The 20,734-nt window shown below is 39.6% G+C and overlaps 1 protein-coding gene across 4 annotated transcripts in view; it reads left to right on the top strand.

The window, feature by feature from the left end:
* Window positions 1-20,734, top strand: part of PSEN1 (presenilin 1) — a 72,560-nt gene that overhangs the window by 33,019 nt on the left and 18,807 nt on the right. For all 4 annotated transcript variants that reach the window (XM_003987805.5, XM_045060189.1, XM_006932969.4 and 1 more), the window contains 5 exons: window positions 882-1,132; window positions 4,015-4,156; window positions 10,039-10,106; window positions 11,399-11,619; window positions 16,720-16,818. In XM_003987805.5, coding sequence (XP_003987854.1) covers window positions 882-1,132; window positions 4,015-4,156; window positions 10,039-10,106; window positions 11,399-11,619; window positions 16,720-16,818 — 781 coding nt within the window. The remainder of the gene's footprint in view (window positions 1-881; window positions 1,133-4,014; window positions 4,157-10,038; window positions 10,107-11,398; window positions 11,620-16,719; window positions 16,819-20,734) is intronic.

Below are 20,734 nucleotides of genomic sequence, written 5' to 3' on the forward strand. Positions count from 1 at the left end.
AGCCACCCACATGCCCCTAAGTAAATTTTTTGAGAGAATTGTAGATTTACATGAAATTGTAAGAAATAGATCCCTTGTATATCACTATAAGGATTTTGTTTATTTTTTAACTTTTTTTTACGTTTTATTTTTTGAGAGACAGAGCGCAAGCAGGGGTGGGGCAAAGAGAGAGGGAGACAGAATCCAAAGCAGGCTTCAGGGTCTGAACTGTCAGCACAGAGCCCAATACTGGGTTTGAACCCATAGACATGAGATCATGACTTGAGTCAAAGTCGGACACTCAACTGACTGAGCCACCCAGGTGCCCCCAGCACAGGGATTTTAAATCTTATTAATAATGAAGGTGAAGGGTGCCTGCCTGGCTCAGCGGTGGAGCATGCTACTCTGGATCTCCGGGTCATGAGTTCGAGCCCCACATTGGGTGTAGAGCTTACTTAAAATTAAGAAGGTGAGACAGTTCCTTGTAAAACTGGTATGAAAGAAACCTCAGATAGAAAGCACTTTATAATTTTGAGAAAGGTGAGATTACTGTGCTTGTAAGCATTAGCACATTTCATGCAGGTGTCAGTTTTTAAGCCAAACCTCAGAGGATGAGTACAATTGCTTTAGGTTGAGAATGGAAGGTGAGAATGAGGTAAACTAAGAGCCAGGTGAGAGAGAGGACCTGGGTTCCTTCACCGGTCAGTGGCGAATAAAATCTAGACTTTTAAACTGCACATCTCTTGTGAATTGATTCTTTTTGCCTCAGACTTTCAGAACTCAAGTAATGATGGGCCTCTTCTTAATCTCAGGTCTAATTGTTATGTTTTCTGTGTTTAATATAGAATACCTTGATTCTGGGGAGTCTGACTTACTGAAAATAGTTCCTCTTGTGCTTTTAGAATGACAGTAGAGAACGGCTTGAGCATAGCAGTGAAAGGCGGAGGCGTGGCAACCCTGAGCTATCTAACGGACGACCCCAGGGTAACTCACGGCAGGTGGTGGAACAAGATGAAGAAGAAGATGAAGAGCTGACGTTGAAATATGGCGCCAAACATGTGATCATGCTCTTTGTCCCGGTGACTCTCTGTATGGTGGTGGTCGTGGCTACCATCAAATCAGTGAGCTTCTATACCCGGAAGGATGGACAGCTGTATGTATGAGTGTTTTGTTTTATCATTCTCAAGGCTGATACGGCTTTTCTTCATTCTGTGTCATTATCACTTTGGTGGCCTCTGCTCTGAAGGGGCACAAAGGCTAGAGAGTTCATTCTCTCGGACAGCCAGAAGCAGTTGAGATAATGAGGGGTGATTATTACTTGATGCTTTAAGTAGAGAAAATGAGAGCTACAGAATCTTATTTCATGTATGGTATCACTGGATAGAGCTGAATTTATTTGGAATTGAGCAGGTAAAGAATTGAATATTGATTTTTTTCCACCTCAGGGCCATTGGTCCCATTGTTCTGCTGGAAGGTTCTTTTCTGGCTTTTTAAAAAATGTTTGTTTATTAGAGAGAGAATGAGAGAGAGAGAGAGAGAGAGGGAGCATATGTGTGTGTGATTGGGGGAGGGGCAGAGAGAGAGGGAGAGAAAGAATCTCAAGCAGGCTCTGTGCTCAATCCCATGAATCGCAAGATCATCATGACATGAGCCAAAACCGAGTCAGATGCTCAACCTATGGAGCCACCCAGGTGCTCCTCCTTTTTAACTTCGATGGATTAATTCCTCTCATCTTTCTCATCTTCCCTTAAATGTCTAAGTACTCAAAGATAATTGCCCTGATCCTCATAAGAGAATTAGGTCCTTCCTGATGTTCTTTCTCATAGCAACCTGTTCTTTTTCACCTGTCACAAGATGCAAATCTGTTATTTATTTACAGTATTTACAGCCTGGTTTCCTTCTATACTGTAAGGCTTATGAGGGCAACTAGTGTCCAGGGCTAGTTATGTAATAAATGCTCAGTAAAAAGTCATTAAATGAAAGGAGGAAGAATTAATACAAGCTGGCATTCTCTAGACTCTTGGGAGACTGTTGTGTTGATTCTCTGGTGCTGTTGGTACGACCCCTTTGCCTTTAAGAAAAGTGCTTTCAGATTCACCTAGTTCTGTCTCAGGGACTCCCATTGGGCTCAAACAGAGTTTTAAGTGAATTTTGGAATTTGAAATTAGCGAACTGTGTGGTGTTCTGAAAGCCAAACTTGTAATGTTTTGGAAGAAACGCTAAGATAATGAGTAAAGGTCAGGGATTGGAGACAGTAGCCAAAAGAGACTAGGTAATATTATCTGTATACGTTAGAGTTAGTTTGGGCTACATGTTATAGAACAAGGGTTAGTAAGCCATAGTCCAAAGGACAGATCCGCCTGCCACCTGTTTTTAAAAATAAACTTTTACTGAAACACAACCATGTTCATTCATTTATATATTGTCTATTGCTGTCTTCATACTGACTTCATACTACAATGGCAGGGTTCAGTGGTTGGAACAGAGACCATATGGCAAAATTTAAAATATGTACTCTCTTGGGGTGCCTGGGTGGCTCAGTCAGTTGAGCATCCCTACTTTTGATATCAGCTCAGGTCATGATCCCAGGGTTGTGGGATCGAGTCCTGCATTGGGCTTTGTGCAGAGTGTGGAGTCTGCTTAAAATTCACTCTCTCTCTCTCTCTCTCTCTCTCTCTCTCTCTCTCTCTCTCTCTTTCTTCTTCTTCTCCTCCTCCTCCTCCTCCTCCTCCTCCTCCTCCTCCTCCTCCTCCTCTTCTTCTCCTCCTCCTCTTCTCCTCCTCCTCCTCCTCCTCCTCCTCCTCCTCTCTCCCACCCATGCCTGCACTCTCTCTCTGTCTCTAAAATAAATAATGAAATAAAATAAAATTTAAAAAATGTGTACTCTCTAGTTCTTTACAGAAAGTTGCCTGACCCTGTTACAGGAAATGAAAACAACTGGTTTAAATGGTATACATATTTTATCTGTTTCCCAGAGAGTGGTATTGGGTACTCAGTCCAGATTGGTATAGTGACTTCACATTTTTCAAGGATTCAGTCTTCTTTCCTTTTCCTTTAGCTTCTATCATTTATGTTATTCAAGGTTCCTTATTGGTACTGGAGCTCTAGGCTTCAAATCAGACAACAGGAAGCAGGAAGGAGTGGCAGAGAAGAGGATATAAGACATCTCAGCAGAATTAACGCCTTTCTTAGAAGTTCAGCACAACATATCCGCTTATAACTCATTGACCATATTTAGCCTCGTGGCCACACCTAACTGTAAAGAAGTCAGAAAAAAGTCTTTTAGCTGGGAGACTGAGGACCTGGAATAAAAGCATGTTTATGTGAATGAGAAACCAAGGGGAAGATGGATATATTATATCAGAACAGTTCCTATAGGTGAAAAAAAAATAATTGTAAGCCACTGTATTATAAGCCCTCTTCCTCTGACAACTATTTGTAGCCTCGGTATATGGCAGAACCCAGTTCTTTTAACAAATTGCTAATAAGCTATGGAGACAGAACATTTGAGGAGTAATTATTTCAATATAAAGCATCCACTAGATGGAGCCAGTGTCTGGTTCACGGAAGTCCACCTCTCCATATTTTGGATATCTCTTTTTATCTTGAAGCACTTTATTTATTTATTTATTTATTTATTTATTTATTTATTTATTTATTTATTATTTTCTGAAGTTTATTTATTTTGAGAGAGAGACAGCAGGAGTCATGGAGGGGCAGAGAGAGAGGGGGAGAGAGAGAATCCCAAGCAGGTTCTGCACTGTCAGCACAGAGTCCAACATGGGGCTCGATCTCATGAACCATGAGATCATGACCTGAGCTGAAACCAAGAGTCAGATGCTTAACCGATTGAGCCACCCAGGCAACCCTAAAGCACTTAATTTAAAGTATAGCTAATTTTCTTAGCTAAAATTCTTGGCTAGATTGCTGAGATGGAAAAAAGGTCACTTAAAGATACCGGTTTGAATCAAAGAAACAAGACAAGGAGAGGGTATGTGGTTTGACCTGGGGCTTTTGTGTTTTGTTTTATTACAGAATCTATACCCCATTCACAGAAGACACCGAGACCGTGGGGCAGAGAGCCCTACACTCAATTCTGAATGCTGCTATCATGATCAGCGTCATTGTTGTCATGACTATTCTCCTGGTGGTTCTGTATAAATACAGGTGCTATAAGGTGAGCGTGAGATATGGAGCTTTGGTTTCTACCATGTTCTTTTTGTGATTGGGTTTTCCTGTCTTGTACAAAAGGGTCTTATGTTGTAGAACTGATTTGATTTTGAGTTTTAATTTTTTTTTAATTTTTAGTTTAACTTTAAAAATTTAATTTTTAATTTCCAGATTTTCTTGAGTACAGGCCAGTAGAGCCTCCTTCAGACCCTGGTGTTAAACTCATTGGTGACTGGTTATATTCCCACTTCTGTATTGGGAGCCATCCATTCCCTTACTATCTCTCCTGCAGGAGCACTAGTTCTTTCCTTGGGAAATAAGGGCAGGGGAGATTGTGCGGGAAAGACACAGGCCCAACACTCCCAGCCTCTGCCCACTTAGCTCACCTGCTAGCTAAGGGATTCACTCTTGAATTTTTGCCACCTGGCACATATTTCAGATGCGTGCCTCAGAAAAATCACAAATTATTATAAGTCATGAGCCTGTAGGGTCTTTCTCAAAGAAAAGAAATGAATGATAACTTTCCAAATATTGAAGTCTACTCGATTTTCTTCTATTTATTTCTGTATATTCTTTAACATGGTTAAGATAAAATGTATAATCAGTATGTGTCCTTTCTTTTACTTTGGGATAAGCATTTTTCCATATTATAAATTCTCAGAAAATATGTCTAAAGGCTACATAACATTTGACTCAATGAGCGTATTGTAATTTACTTTCCCTAATCTCCCTGATGTTGGGCATTTAAGTTGTTTCCAGTTTTTTGCTATTCTAAACAATGAATGTCTTTGTGGAGCTTTTTCAGTTTTTCACATTATTTCCTTAGGGTAAAATCCTAGACACAGAATTTCAGGGATGAATTTTCTACATATTTTTAATCATTATGGTGTGCAAAATTCCTTTTTCAAAATGATAGTATTAGTTTGTACTTAACACTAGTAGAGAATGAGAATGTCTTACCCTACATTTACCAGCATTGAATTTTAATTTTTATAGATGAAACAAAATGCCTTAATTTGCATTTGGCTGGTATTTAGTAAAATCAAATACCTTTCCAGTGTTCACGAACTTTAAAATTATGCAGAATTTAACCTTGCTTGTTGAAAGTTTGAGTGGGTGGGAGTGTTAACCTAAGTGTTGGCCATCTGTAGTCTTGACATTGTTAGCAAGTGGAAAAGATGGAAGACAGGTGTGTATGATGATGGCAAGTGTCATTAATACTCAGAAAACCAAAGAGCGAATGATGTAAACCCTTGCTGCAAACCATTCTCCTCCCCGTTTAAGTATCTTCATGACAATAACTTTGCCTGCCTGTGTTTACTTACTAGGTGCATGCTTCTGCTCTGCTGGACTTTTCTTCTTTGCGTTTTATGGGGAGTCTGTATCCTGTTTAGGGTTATAACCACACCTGTACACCTTGAGGAAGGACCAATAAGTTCATAACAGCTTTAAAAGTTTGCTTTCCTAAGCTTCTTCCTTTCTGTGATCTCCCTGGTACTTTTTGGGTTTTTTGGCCTCCCTTTTCCATTCCTCCAGCTAGAAATGACTTTATTTTACCAATGACGGGGCTTTGTTTTACCAATGATGGGGCCACGAAGTGGGAGGACAGAAATGAAACAAGTGCAATGTGCCCCACTCTCTGGGAAGTACAGCTCCTCCAGGTTACAGAGGAAACTTCCCCTCTGAACTTTAGGCTCCTGCAACCCCCACTGCCACCCCCACAGGATTCTTTGAGAGCTGAATGTGAGAGAATGGTGAAAGGAAAAACCCAAAATTGAGATTTGTACATTCTCTTTTTTGTTAGGAGACCTCTTTCCTGTTCCTTTCCAGACCTAGGCTTGTAGAGCTCTCACTGTCTTGCTAATGCCCAGTCAGAGCTGCATTGAATTCTAATGGAGGAGGATAGTACTGGAGGGGAAAAAGTGATCAACTTATTTCTCATTCCCCAGCCCACCTGACTCTGTTCACTTTTCAGAGTCCTCACCTAGCAGCTGCATGCATTCTCTCCAAGTTTTATGGTTGCGTTTGGCAGGAGAGACAGGGTAGGTGTGCTTTTACTCCATGGCACCTTGAACCTCTCTTGATACATTTTTGGTCAGTTTTGTGCATCTTTTAGTTACATCTCATGTAACTCTTTTAGAAAGTATGCAAGGGTTCATTTTCAGCCACATTTCTACATTTATTTGTTCATGGGTGTTGTTTTGTTTTGCTTTTTAACATTAAGTTCAAGTCTTAGCAGGCACAGCCAATTCTATAGGAACAAGTTGTTTACTTTGATTCCTAGAGTAAAATAAAAGGAGCTTTTGAGTCAGAAATTCAGAAACTTGCCAGGACCTGTTTGGAAATAAACCCTGAAGATTTGTTATGTCAGTGGTTGGTTGTGCAATGTCTGTGAGAAGCACAAGAAGCTAAAAGACCAAACAAACTTTTAAAAAGGTAGAAACTGAAAAGGCAGTTAATTATTACATATCAGGTTATAGATGAAGCTATATAACTTACCAAAAGCACATGATTTCCGGCCTGGCTAGTTCAGGGTTTAGAGGAGATGCCTGCTGTTCTACACTGAAGCATGGCTCTTTTCTTTCAGAGCCTTTAGCACAGGAAAGCTGAACTAGGGATTTTTGCAAGATGAGGAAAAAAAGCCTGTTTTACCACCTGATGTTCTAGTAAAAGGGCAAGTGCTATTTAGTCATCATCAGAAGAGGCTTTGAATTCAGGTAATAATGCAGAAAATCATAACATTAGTGACCAAAAACCATTATTACAGACAAAGGGCTAATATCTTTACAATATGAAGAGCCCTTTCAAACTATTAAGAAAATTATGAACATCGTAGGGGCGCCTGGCTCCTACGTAGGGGCGGCTGCCTTGGTTGGTAGAGCATGTGGCCCTTGACCTCTGGCTTGTAAGTTTGAGCCCCACATTGGGTGTAGAGATTACTTTAAAAAAAAAAATGAAATCTTTATAAAAAGAAAAAAAATTAGGAACATCCTATAAATTTTTAGAAACCCAAGCCACAGGAATTACAAAGGAAATGAAGATGGCCAGGAGAGAAACAGAGAGATGTGTATATATGTTTCCTCAATAGAAAAACAAGAAACATTAGAATAACAAATTGATACATTTCACCTATTGACTTGGTAAAGATTAATACAGGCTTTTTTGTGTGTGAAGTCACTAAGCCAATATATATCAATAGTCAGTAATAAGAGTCTGTACACTTTGATTCCATAATTTTGCTTTCATGATATATCTGAAATAAAGAATTTGAAATGCAGGAAAATATGTGCATGCTAAGATATTTATCCTAGCATAAATTACAATTGAGAAAAAATTGGAAATTGTAATTCCCTAAGAAATTGGGAATAAGAAAAGGTTAAATAAATAAGAAAAGGCTAAGGGGCACCTGGGTAGCTCAGTTGGTTAAGCATCCGACTCTTGATTTCAGCTCTGGTCATCTCTCACAGTTTATGAGATCAAGCCCCTCATTGGGCAGAGAGAGAATTCCAAGGAGGCTTTGCACTGACAGCACGGAGCCTCCTTGGAATTCTCTCTCTACCCCTCTCTTGCTTGCTCGCTCTCTCTCAAAATAAACTAAAAAATTTTTTAAAAGGCAGAATATTAAACTGTATATTACTTGATTCTAATATTGTTAAAAGGTCTTTATACATGCAGACAGAAAACATACCTGAAAAAAAAAAAAAGTTAATTAACAACTTTGTCCCCAATCAGTGGGAATTGTTTCCTTCTTTTAGTGTTTATCTTCTCAATATTATGCATATATGTTGCTTTTCTTTTCAGATAAATGCTTTCTTAAAATAATGCCCCCATGTTCCCTTGCTGAAAAAACAAAGAGCTTATCTCAAGAAAGATGAGAATTTCTAGTATTCAGTGTTTACTCCTGCTTTTTAATTCAGCACTTAATACGGGGTACCAATGTACATCTTCCACTTGTTAAAGCTCTTCTGTTTTGTAATATTTTATATAACTTTTTAGTTTTGTAATGGATTATTTCTGTAGCTGAGACTTGGGAGCATGAGGGACTGGGAAGCCCGCAAGGAGGTTGCTTTTTGCTCTTTCAGCTTTACTGGGTTTTCTGCAGACCAACCAGAGGAAGGGCTCCCTTTAGAATATTTTGCTAAAGTTGAAGTATTCAGAGGGAAGTGTATAGGTGTCTTCACTTTACTTTGATATGTATTAAAAATAAAAAGGACTAATAGATGGCGAACTGGATAGAAATGCTGCAAAGCAAGTATAGGAAAATGTGAATGGTAGCTGGATATTCACTGTGAAATTCTTTAAACTTTGCTGTATGTTTGAAAAATTTTTTATAATACATTGTTGGGGGAAATTTTTGTGAAAGAACACTAGAAATTAAGTTTGTTGCATTCAGGTAGTCAGTTTAGAATATTCAGATGTCCAAGGAATACCAGCTTCCATGTAAAGCCATTCTTTTGACTTTTCCCCAAATTGTACCATTTTATAAAGTTGTTCTAAAGAAAAAGAGGCAGCAGAAATCTTTCAAAGGCATTGACAATCATAGATCACCTTGGGTAATCAAAACAGAACCACAAGAGAAAGAAAAACTAACATACATTTTAATCACAACTAGATTTTGATAGCTTAGAGCCTGATTATTGGAACAACTGGATCTGGGAGGTGGGTGTGGGAGTTTTTTTTTTTTTAATGAAGACAAAATAATACTCTGGGTAAGAGACTATGTTTGGAAAATTTACTGGTTAAGTAACTTCTGTCATTAAACAGTAAGCTTCATTGAAAGATTGAAGCATATAATGGGTGTATCCACCTCAAAATAATTTCAATTTGGTTAGAAATTACTTGACAGTTTTTTTTTGTGCTTCTCCGTTCTGTTCTTAAAATCTCCAGGCTCCCTGGGTTGTATTGTATTTTCCCAAATACACCTGTTACATAAAATTAACATTTAAAATGTTCATCTTGTGTAACAGATGACAAAAGTCAAATTCTGATTCTATCTCTCATATTCATAAGCTGTACATGAGTAATAGTGACTAATATTTGTATAGTGCTGTATGAATTGTGCATGATGATGGACTTAGAAGTGTTCCAAAGAATTCGTAATATTACTACTTAGTAATGAACCATGTTGAATAAAATAGAAAGTGTTCTAATACTTACTGAAACTTTAGATTCTGAATATTTCATCAAATGGTTATATAATTTAAAGGCTTATTTTTGTTAATACAGTTAATGTATGCATATACAAGTCACCTAATGGAATATCTGATTTTCAATTTTATTGTATTCAGTTTTTTCTATTTATTTCAGAAATACCACAAAAAATTTCCATTGAAAATATTGCTCCTTTAAAGTTTAAGTGTGGACCTTTGGTTCCCCAAAAGTCAAATGAATTCATAATTCATTTTAGACTGTATTCTTCTTAAAATTTCACATATTTCTGGGGCACCTGAGTGGCTTAGTTGGTTAAGCGTCCGACTTTGGCTCAGGTAATGATCTTGCAGCTCGTGGGTTTGAGCCCCACGTTGGGCTTTGTGCTGACAGTTCAGAGCCTGGAGCCTGTTTCAGATTCTGTGTCTCTCTCTCTCTCTGCCCCTCCCCCACTTGCACTCTGTCTCTCTCAAAAATAAACATTAAAAAAAATTTTTTTTAATTTTCATATATTTGTAGAGGAACAAGGTCTGTATATGTCTTGCTGAATTCTCTCTTCTGCAGTAGTTCAGCACCAAAGCGTTCTAATAGAAGTATGCACTGATCCCAAAATCAGTTTGAGTTCTGCCATTTGAAAAGCATAACACATACAGAAATAATACATTATTTTTGAAGTAAGAAATTTGCCTTTTTGTAGGGTTATAGTATCTGTCAGTTACATTGAACTGCTTTCTTTTCCAGGTCATCCATGCCTGGCTTATTATTTCATCTCTGTTGTTGCTGTTCTTTTTCTCATTCATTTACTTGGGGTAAGTGGTGAAATATTTGGTCTGTTTTTCAGAAATTAAATCTGTTTGATCTATATAACTGTGACTTAAAGCCACGTACTTTGTTGATGAATTACTCTTAAATTATAATTGTTTTTATATGTAGTTTGTACCTGGTATATATAAGGCTGGTTAGTATTGTAAAATATCTATGTATATATATTTTTTTAATGGCTACACTAAATTTCTTGATAACATCATATGTCCTAGCTATAAAATTTATTTTGCGTGTTTAATTTTATTATTATCATTCTTTATTTTTGAGAGAGAGTGCGCACGAGTCGGGGAGGGGCAGAGAGAGGAGAGACACAGTATGCAGAGCAGCTCCAGGCTCTGAACCGGCAGCACAGAGCCCCATGAAGGGCTCAAACCCACAAGCTGTGGGATCATGATCTGAGCTGAAGTCGGACGCTCAACTGACTGAGCCACCCAGGCTCCCCACATGTTTAATTTTTTAATTAATCTATTTTAGTTAAATATTAAAGTTTATTTTTATTTATTTTGGGAGAGAGAGATCAAGGAGGGGAGGGGCAGAGAGAGAGGGAGAGAGAGAATCTCAAGCAGGCTCTGTTCCATCGGTGCGGACCCCAACACGGGGCTCGAACTCATAAACTGTGAGATCATGACCTGAGCCTAAATCAGTATCTCAGCTTGGGGCACCTGAGTGGCTCAGCTGGTTAAGTACCTGACTCGTGTTTTCGGCTCAAGTCATGATCTCATATTTGTAAGATCAAGCCCCATGTCAGGGGCTCTGTGGTAGGTGTGGAGCCTGCTTAAGATTCTCTTTCTCTCCTTCCCTCTGTCCCTCCCCTGCTTGTGCTCACTCTCTCTCTTTCAAAGAATTATAAATAGGGGTGCCTGGGTGGCTCAGTCGGTTAAGCGTCCGACTTCGGCTCAGGTCATGATCTCACAGTCTGTGAGTTCGAGCCCCGCATCAGGCTCTGTGCTGACAGCTCAGAGCCTGGAGCCTGTTTCAGATTCTGTGTCTCCCTCTCTCTGACCCTCCCCTGTTCATGCTCTGTCTCTCTCTGTCTCAAAAATAAATAAACGTTTAAAAAAATTTTTTTTAATAAAAAAAAAGAAAAATAAGCTCAACTTGAGGGGAAAAGTGAACTAATTTAAAGGAAACTATTAATAGCACAGTTGATAATAAGATATGAAAATATGAAGGTGAGATAGGAATATCTAATTTGGGGGAACCATAGTTCTAAACAATGCTTTGATGAAAATTACTATATATAAATCTTTTTAGATTTCTGTTTAATTTTTTTCAGGGAAGTGTTTAAAACCTACAATGTTGCCATGGACTACATTACTGTTGCACTCCTGATCTGGAATTTTGGTGTGGTGGGAATGATTGCCATTCACTGGAAAGGGCCGCTGCGACTCCAGCAGGCATATCTCATTATGATCAGTGCCCTCATGGCCTTGGTATTTATCAAGTACCTCCCAGAGTGGACAGCATGGCTCATCTTGGCTGTGATTTCAGTATATGGTAAAACTCAAGACTGACATTTTGTTCATCACAGAAGTACCTCACTGGTGTGTTTCCCTTCCTTTTCCAGTTATCTTGACTTAGGAAAGTGATAACTGTTACATCCCATAGCTCTTCAGTAAATAAGTAATTAGCTATAGTATCTTTTTCATATAAAGATCTCCATTGTTTTGAGGTTAAGTTCTTTAAAAATGTTTTCTGATTGCCCCCCAGTTGAACCCAGTGATGGATTAGTGGAAGGATCCATAGACTTCTGGTTAGAAGTCTATAGGACTCAGATTTAAGTCTCATCTCTAGCACTGAGTATCTTTGTGACAGTAGGAAAGTGCCTCAAACTCTTTGAGCTTCCGTTTCCTCATTTGGAAAATGGGAACGATGCTTCCCAGAGTTGTAAGAGTTCAGAACATATGTTGAAAAACACTAGCAGAGTACTTTATACACATAAAATGCTCAGTTGGTTTTTAAAATCAAAATTAGGTTACCTACTTCTTATAAGGTAACCTGGGTAGAATTATTCTTTTAAAAATAAAACGTATGTGGGCAGTGTGAGATTCAAATTCATGAACAACCAGTGTGACATGGGTGCTGAACAGTCAGAATGTGCCGTTGCCATGAATAACAAAAGCAGCTGTATAGGTATGTACTTCGTGGCTGTCGCCCTGCACGAAAGCCAAAAAGAGATCCATTTTCAGAGGTCAGCATGTGGTCTCTGATTATAATTAGACAGTGCTCTTTTATTGCTATTCAAATGCTTATTAAAATGTTAGGTGACCTGTAGTAGGAATCCTAACCATCCCCACTTGATTAATAAAGAAAAAGTCTGTGGAAATAGAATTAATTTGGTTCTGTTCTCATATTTGAGCAGTCCTAGAACTATAGAAGTCATATATTGTTTGTGCTTTTCGTGATGATCTTAGGTTGTACAGTACTTGATGGTTTGCAGAGTACTCATCTATTATTGTATAGCTGTGTTCTGGCCAGTTCTGGCCCCCATCTAATCAGCAGCTGGTAAATACTTTGCAGAGATTTTACTAATATGTTCTTCAGTGCCTTTTCAACAGCTGCAGTTTGCTTTCACCTTCAAAGGGACACATGCTAGATCTTTACCTAGCTGCTCATGGAATTCTTCAGCAGTGCAACCGTTGTGTATTATTTTTGTTGTCTAGATCTTAACCACATCCAGCTTTCTCCAGGAGCACAGATACAACATCACACTGATGATATTATCCTCTGAAGAGATTCATTTGACATACTCATTGGAGATATACAAATATTCACAAAGGAGCTCAAAAAAATGGGGTGGGCATTGCCTATACATAGTACCAGGCTTTGCCACCCCAGTTGAATTCCTGAAAATTATTTGGTGGGCTGAGGTGTAGCCGCACACTGAAGAGAAAGTTCTCAGACACTTAGACTGAGTGGATGTGCAGGGCTGCCTCTACCGGTGAAACAGCAGCAGCACCAAACTGCACATAGTCTTTATTTTGTGTTCGCCAGGTATAAACATCAAAGAATGTGAAAACATGGGAGGAAAACCCAAAGAGCCTCCAGACGTAGACCAAACACACATCTGGTGTTTACGGAAAAGCATGTAGGGAAGATGTGCAGTTTCGAGGACTGCTAGGCAATTAGAGGGCTCTGGTTCCCTAACTGGCTCCTGGGAGATCAGGGGGCTCTGTTCTCATTGTGCTATCATGTTCGACAGCCTTGAGACCAGAACATTGCTGATGTTTCAGCAGTTACCCCATTCACTTACCCAGGGCTTACAATACAGTCTCTGGAAATAACTCCACACTGAGGCCTTCTACATCTCTGACACCGTCAAGAAATAGCAACAGAGCCTCCCTATATCCACAATGTTAAAATAAGCCCCATATTTTTTTTAGGCGTTTTTGGGATCTGGAGGCAACCTATCCCTCATTTACAAATTTTACTTAAGCCTGTTTATACTGTTAATAACAAATTGGCCCATCTTGAATTAGGGCCTTCTACAATAAAGGGCTCTAAGAATCTCCAAATTGTAATAGAACAGTCACTTCCCTTAATGTCCCCTCTCCCCACCTCCAGAGAATCATTCACTGTAGAAGCTCTGGCAACCTCCTTTCACACCTGAAATCTCTGGACCGCTTATGATCAGAAGTTGCCCGTGGATTCTGGTGTGAGAAACTGCCCTCCTCAGTCTCCTGCTATATACCATTAGAGTGGAAGTTGGAGAGTACATATTGAGCTCTCCTGGAAACAAAAGTTTTTCATAGGCCCTGAACCTGTGGAGCTCCATATCTTTCTGTGTGTCATGGAGGCAGCATTTTGCAAGTTCAAGACAACTACCAGGGCCTCCCTGCTAAGACAGAAATGTTACCTACAGGATAGAGCCAAGTCTGGGCCTTCTGGAGCATTGCACCTACAAGAGAGGTGGCCCCTTCTATCCTTAGTCCCCTGCTGGTTGACAGGGTGCTAGAAGAGGTCACCCCTCTCTCAGACCTGTGGCTACCTGGGAAGCCCTTTGGGAACAAACGAGTGGACGGCAGTGGGAGTTTGTACACCTGATGGACAGCATCAAAGTTACACGTGATGAAACTTACTAAAGAGCTCCTTCTTTTCGTTCCCTAACCCAGACATCCTTGATAAGAGAGTGGGATCCAGAGGTCAGCAAAATTAGCTGAACTTTAGCCAATCATCTTATCCTAGCCAACAAGTGACTTCATCTCTGCATTTTTACAGACGCCTGGGCCATTGCCAATGGTGTAGTCATCTGGTTCCACCAATGGTAGCAACAGCAATTACTTATCCAAGGTTTTCCTCTTTAAGGAAAATAACTGTGAGAATCTCTGGCCTCACAGATAACCAGAATATATATCAAGGTTACACATGTCTCTACAAATTAAAGCCACAGTCTAGGCCTCACTTTATCCACTGTGGAGTTCCAGACATTAATAGTGAGTTCCACATTAATAGTGACTATCTCACCTGTAAAAGTACACAATGCTGGGCTCTTGAACAAGGGTTTCAGTGGGACTGTCACCGTCCCTACCAGCCCCAGGCTACAGGCCTCACAGAGCACCATTGTGACATACACAAGCAAGTTAAAATTTAATTAAATGGAACGTGGCATTTTCTATCAGTAGACATTACAGGTGAATTGTAATAATGAGTCTGGTGCTATTTTTTATGTCCAAAAACAAAGAGTGCCACTTATGGAGGCAGCTGCCTTCGGTTCAGAACCAGGCTCCTCTCCTATCAGTTATTGGCCGTCTGTTATTAATCACAATGCTCAACCCCTAAATCTTAGTTATTGTGAAGAGTAAATGAAAAAATACATATAATACATTTAGAACAGTATCAGTAAATGTTAGCTGTTATTTTTCAAAATATAAAATCCCATAATCAAGGCAATAATTCCTGTTTACTGCTAACAAACCTGAAGTTTAGAGAAGTAAAGTATTTGCCCAGGCTTACAGTGTTGATCTAGAATCTGAATCCCAAGTCCAGTATGCTTTCTACTGTGTTACATTATTTCTCCCATTTACCCCTCTTTCTACCATACATGATACAAATTATTTCTACAGAGCTTTGAGTTCCTTTAAGAGATTGTATCCATCATTTAGAGTAGTGATTCTCAACTCCCTTTTTATAAGGTCTGAAGATTTTTTAATTTGTCACACAGGTTCTAAAAATTCTTAAAAGTCACTTTAATTGTTCTAAAAATAAGGGAGTTTATCATTTAGCGATTCTGTAAGGGGCAGCATGTCATAAAACCGAGATAGTTACAGGACACAGCCCCTTCAAACGGGTTGAAAATCTCATTATTTCAGAGCACGGCAAATTTCCCTTTTGTCATTCAAAACAAATCAAAGTGGAAGCAGTGAGAGCTGAGAATTCTTTGTGTGCTTTAGTATATGAGTGGTAGTAGTATAAAAGGAGACATGACCACTTGCAGGTGTGAGGGGTTTTTTTACTTAAATGCATCTGAATGATGACAGTGTCAACACAAGCTGTCAAGTCTTCCTTGACAAATGTAGCTACCCATTTTAATAGTGTTAAATATTTGAAATTTTCTGTACTTCTGTGTTTTGAATTTTTATGGCACAGAAAATGTAAGAAAAATTGCAGTTGATGGAAAGAGAAAGAATTAAAAATAGCTGAGGCAAATCTCCTCCTCTCTGAGTTGCTATTTTTATGAAATAGGCCACTTTTCAGCTCCACATGCATTCTGAGGCTTGCATATTGTGAAATGCTTTTGACAGGAGAACAAAAGAAATACTAAAGTTTCTCATGCAAAGATTTATTATTTTGTTTTCTTTAAATTTACTTCCCTCTTACTTCAAGTATCCCTAAGTAGTACCTACACTGGTTTTTATTTTTTTTTATTTTTTATTTTTTTTTCCAACGTTTATTTATTTTTGGGACAGAGAGAGACAGAGCATGAACGGGGGAGGGACAGAGAGAGAGGGAGACACAGAATCGGAAACAGGCTCCAGGCTCTGAGCCATCAGCCCAGAGCCTGACGCGGGGCTCGAACTCATGGACCGCGAGATCGTGACCTGGCTGAAGTCGGACGCTTAACCGACTGCGCCACCCAGGTGCCCCCCTACACTGTTTTTAAAAAGGAGAGGGAATGAATCTTTTACTCCATATTTTGAAAAATGGAGTAATTCCCTCTATTAAATTCCTCTCAGTGTAAAGCTTCCATCTGTGGCTCCTGATAAGATTTGTTTGGAAGTGGCTTGTCTTTGTTTCTGCTTATTGGAGATCGGAAATTCCAATAAGCAGAAATAAGAACTTGTCATTATCTCTGCCTCTTTTCTTCAAACTGGGAAGAGGTATTCCTAGAACTCAGTAATGATACACTGTTAACCAACTAGCAGGCAAAACCAAAATGAAATTTACGTGGATCTTCTGTGTGGTTTTGTGTATCTTGTTTAGGTTGTCCCTTCCCCCCCACCAGTTTACCTGCTGTTTATTTCATATTCATTCAACATCTTCCCCTCTAAATAAGACATTACCCCTTTTCCCTTGGTTAATTCCTCCCTAGCAGACCCATTTACAAGTTGAGCTGATATATTTTTCCAGATTAAAAATAATTTTTTTTTCTCTTTCTAGATTTAGTGGCTGTTTTGTGTCCAAAAGGCCCACTTCGTATGCTGGTTGAAACAGCTCAGGAAAGAAATGAAACTCTCTTTCCAGCTCTCATTTACTCCTGTAAGTATTTTGGAATAATGTTAAGTTAGTAATCAGCTTAGAATTTATAGGAACTCAAACACAAGTGGTTGTGGTCGTTATCGTCTACTTTTTCTCATTTTAAAAGCATAGATAACATTAAGGGAACTTCTACACATTCCTGTTTCCTTGGTAACTACTGTCTTCCACTTGAACCTAGTTCAAGACAGTTTTCAATAGATACAGAACTAGAAGAAATAGGGGTGCCTGGGTGGCACGGTCAGCTAAGCATCCGATTTTTTTTTTTTTTTTTTTTTTTTTTTTTTTTATTTTTGGGACAGAGACAGACAGAGCATGAACGGGGGAGGGGCAGAGAGAGAGGGAGACACAGAATCGGAAACAGGCTCCAGGCTCCGAGCCATCAGCCCAGAGCCTGACGCGGGGCTCGAACTCACGGACCGCGAGATCGTGACCTGGCTGAAGTCGGACGCTTAACCGACTGCGCCACCCAGGCGCCCCAAAGCATCCGATTCTTGATTTCAGCTCAGGTCATGATTTCATGGTTCGTGAGTTTGAGTCCTGCATCGAGCTCCATGCTGATGGTGCAGAGCCTGTTTGTGATTCTCTCTTTTCTCTCCCCGCTCCTCCCCAGCTCACCCTGTCTTTCTCAAAAATAAATAAACTTAGAGAAGAAGAACTATTTAGATAATGGGGAGCCAGTGTTCTCATTTAAAGTCTCGTATGTCAAGAATGAGCATTTGTTATGTACACTTACTGCCAGCGAAGCTTGCCCTAATTCATTGAAAGAATGGTACTGTTCCTTCACAATCTGTTTGCTCCTCTTGTTGTTATTTTGGGGTCATATTCTTCCTAATCATTTGGTACATAAGCATTTGGGCTTTGACCAGATCTGCTGCCAGAGCACTGTGGGGGACATAAAGATGTTTAAGATACTTTGCCTTCCTTAAAGCTCCTTTGCTTACAGTTTAGAGTGTATAAATAAGCAACATCCAAGGCGTTCTTACCTGATCCAGAAGTGGCACAAAGTGTCAAGAGAATTCGAAGAGGGAAAAACCTGGCTGGGGGATCAGGAAGGCTTCATGGATGTGATAGCATTTGGATTGATTGAACCTTTTAAGGATGGTAGGATTTCTGCAGACACAGATGGAAGAGTTGATTCCATAAGGGGGTTTATCACAAGACTGTCTTTGAGACATAAGAATGGGGCATCTTTATCAGATTTCAGATGTTCAGATTGACTACAACACGGAGTACAAATTGGAAAGGCAGATTAGGGCAAGAAGGCAGATTAGGGCAAGATCAAGGAAGCTTTGTGTGTCTGGCTTAGATATCTGTATGTGATCACTGAGGAATCACAAAGGTTCTTGAGCACAAGAGAAATGTGATCAGAGCTGTGGCTTTATAAGCTTGCAGCATTGTGCAAGATGAATTGGGGGCAGTGAAAACTGAGGTAATGGGAAGCATAACTAAGCAGATAATGCTGCAATTTAGGTGGGAGATGATGAAGGTCTGAATTTTGGTGTTGGGAATGGCAGTCAAGGGAGAGGACTGACAAGAGGTTTTGGAGGTAGAATTAGTAGGTAATTCCTAGCAACCGATGAGAGAAGTCTTAAGCCTGAAGGAAAGGTGATGATGAAACATTTCTCTTGTTTGAGGAATGTTTAGTTTTGTCTGGGCACATATCTTATTTAGTTGATGGGACCTCTGAGTCATCCAGGGAGAAATTTCCACCAGAAGTGTAGAAGCAAAGTGCTAGTTCTTGGGGAAAGGTTGACATTAGAAGTGCAGAACTGAAAGGGTCATTGTGGCAGTGGTAGTTGAAGCTTTGGGAGTGGATGAGTGGTTCAGACAGAAGTGGATGAGGAGAGGTTGTCAAGGAGAGAACTTTGTCAACTCCTGTGTTTAGAGAGTGAGAAAATGAAGAGACAACAATTAAAGAGAGGAAAATATCAGACAATTGGAATAGCCAGGACTTTCCACTTCAAAAACGAGTATCAGGACTTGTTTTCCTTGTCAGTATGTGAAGTGGCTACATAGTATTCTCTTACATAGATGCTCAGAAATAGGTGTCCTTATTGGTAGACCTGTAGATCATTTCCATTTCTTTTCTGTCACAAACAGTGCTTGCAGAGAGCATACATTTTTTGTGAATATTTTTGTAAGATGCATTCTTAAAAATGGAATTGCTGTGGCGCTGGGGTGGCTCAGTCGGGTAAGCATCCGACTTTGGCTCAGGTCATGATCTCACGGGTTTTGTGAGTTCAGCCCCACATTGGGCTCTGTGCTGACAGCTCAGAGCCTGGAGCCTGCTTCATATTCTGTGTCTCCCTTGTTGCATCCACACGACTCCTGAAACAGAATGCTACGGGCACCAGTGACAGTCACAACAAAGTTTATTGCAATGAGAGGCAAGGCTGTCCGATCGGGACCAACACTCTTGATCAGAGTGCGGCCCCAAACAGCCGGGGTACAGAGTTTTTAAAGCCGATCACATAGTTTTATCATTACCTGGGAACAGAACAGAGAAACAGTTCCCAGATGAGTTAGAAACAGTTCCCAGATGAGGTGATTATTTTAGACTTTCTTCGCTAAGTTGCAACCAGTGGATCTCCTTGACATTGCCTGTGATGCTCTTTTCTTTGAGCTTTTGTTTCCTTCATTGGTAAAGCCTGATTTACAAGAGTAGGAAGCATAATTTACAAGAGTAAAGCAAGGCTGTTATCTCTTGACCTTCAGTGTCAGAACAAAGCTCTTATTTTTCAAGCTACGAGTTAGCCCTACACTACAATTTAACCCTTACACCTCTCTCTCTGCCCCTCCCCCCTCATGTGCACGCAATCTCTCTTTCTGTCTCTCAAAAATAAATAAACGTCAAAAAAAATTTTTTTTTAAATGGAATTGCTAAGTCAAAAGATGTATGCCTTTAAATTTTGATAGATCCAAATTGCCTCCTAAAAAGGCTATACCCGTTTATATTTCCTTTAGTAGTGTTAAAGTACCAGTTTCGTTATACCTTCATTATTACGTGTGAGTGAAACAAATAGGCAAAAAATAACCTCTTATTTATTTTGCATCTTGGGTTATTAACTAATAACTATTAGTGATTATTTGGACTTTTTTTTCATGTTTTTCTTAGCTATATATATTTCTTATTTTGTGACTGGGTATAGTATTGTTTTACATGTTTTCAAAAGTTTTAATTGTGCAACTGATTATGCTGGAAAATATTAAATATGGTAGATAAAGCAAAATTTCACTGTAACTATCATCCCCAATCATAATACCTTACTAGCAGTTACCCCTATAATCAATATGATACATATCCTTGTAGGCTTTTTTTTTTTCTTGCCTATTATTCTGTTGGGTTATTAGAAAAGCAATTTTAAGGAGAGAATGTCAAATGCTACAAAGAAGCCAAAGATAATGAGGACTAAATAAACCATATAGATTTGGGTGCCTTGGACATCTTCAGTGGCAATTAAGAGAGCATTTCAGTAGAGTGATAGGACCAGAGGCAATAGCTCCTAAGGGAAGGAAGTGTGTCTGTTTTGCTGTTGCTGATCCTGGCAGTGGAATTGATGGTGTGGCCAGAGAATGGGTGGTGCAGGAGGGTTGGGACAGTACACATCACCTACTGCTGCAGATTCCTGTCTCATAGCCAGGGCAGTGGTGACGAGAGGAGAGCAGGTCTGAGGAAAGGTGTTGGCAGGAGACAGAAGATGTAACTGTGTTTCTAAGGTTGAGAGGAAGGAGCCTGTGGAGAAAGCCTTTGAAACGACCAGCAAGAAGGAATGATTAATGGAACAAGGTTATCAACAAAGCAGGTAGAAATTGCTCTAGGAGTTCAGGAAGAGGAATTAGATGAGAACAGGGAAAGACCTGGAAAGAAGGAAAAAGGAAGACGGAAATGCAGAGGGTAGTGAGACATAGTGAAAGA

This window comes from Felis catus, chromosome B3, assembly GCF_018350175.1.
Source record: "Felis catus isolate Fca126 chromosome B3, F.catus_Fca126_mat1.0, whole genome shotgun sequence".
Taxonomy (NCBI): domain Eukaryota; kingdom Metazoa; phylum Chordata; class Mammalia; order Carnivora; family Felidae; genus Felis; species Felis catus.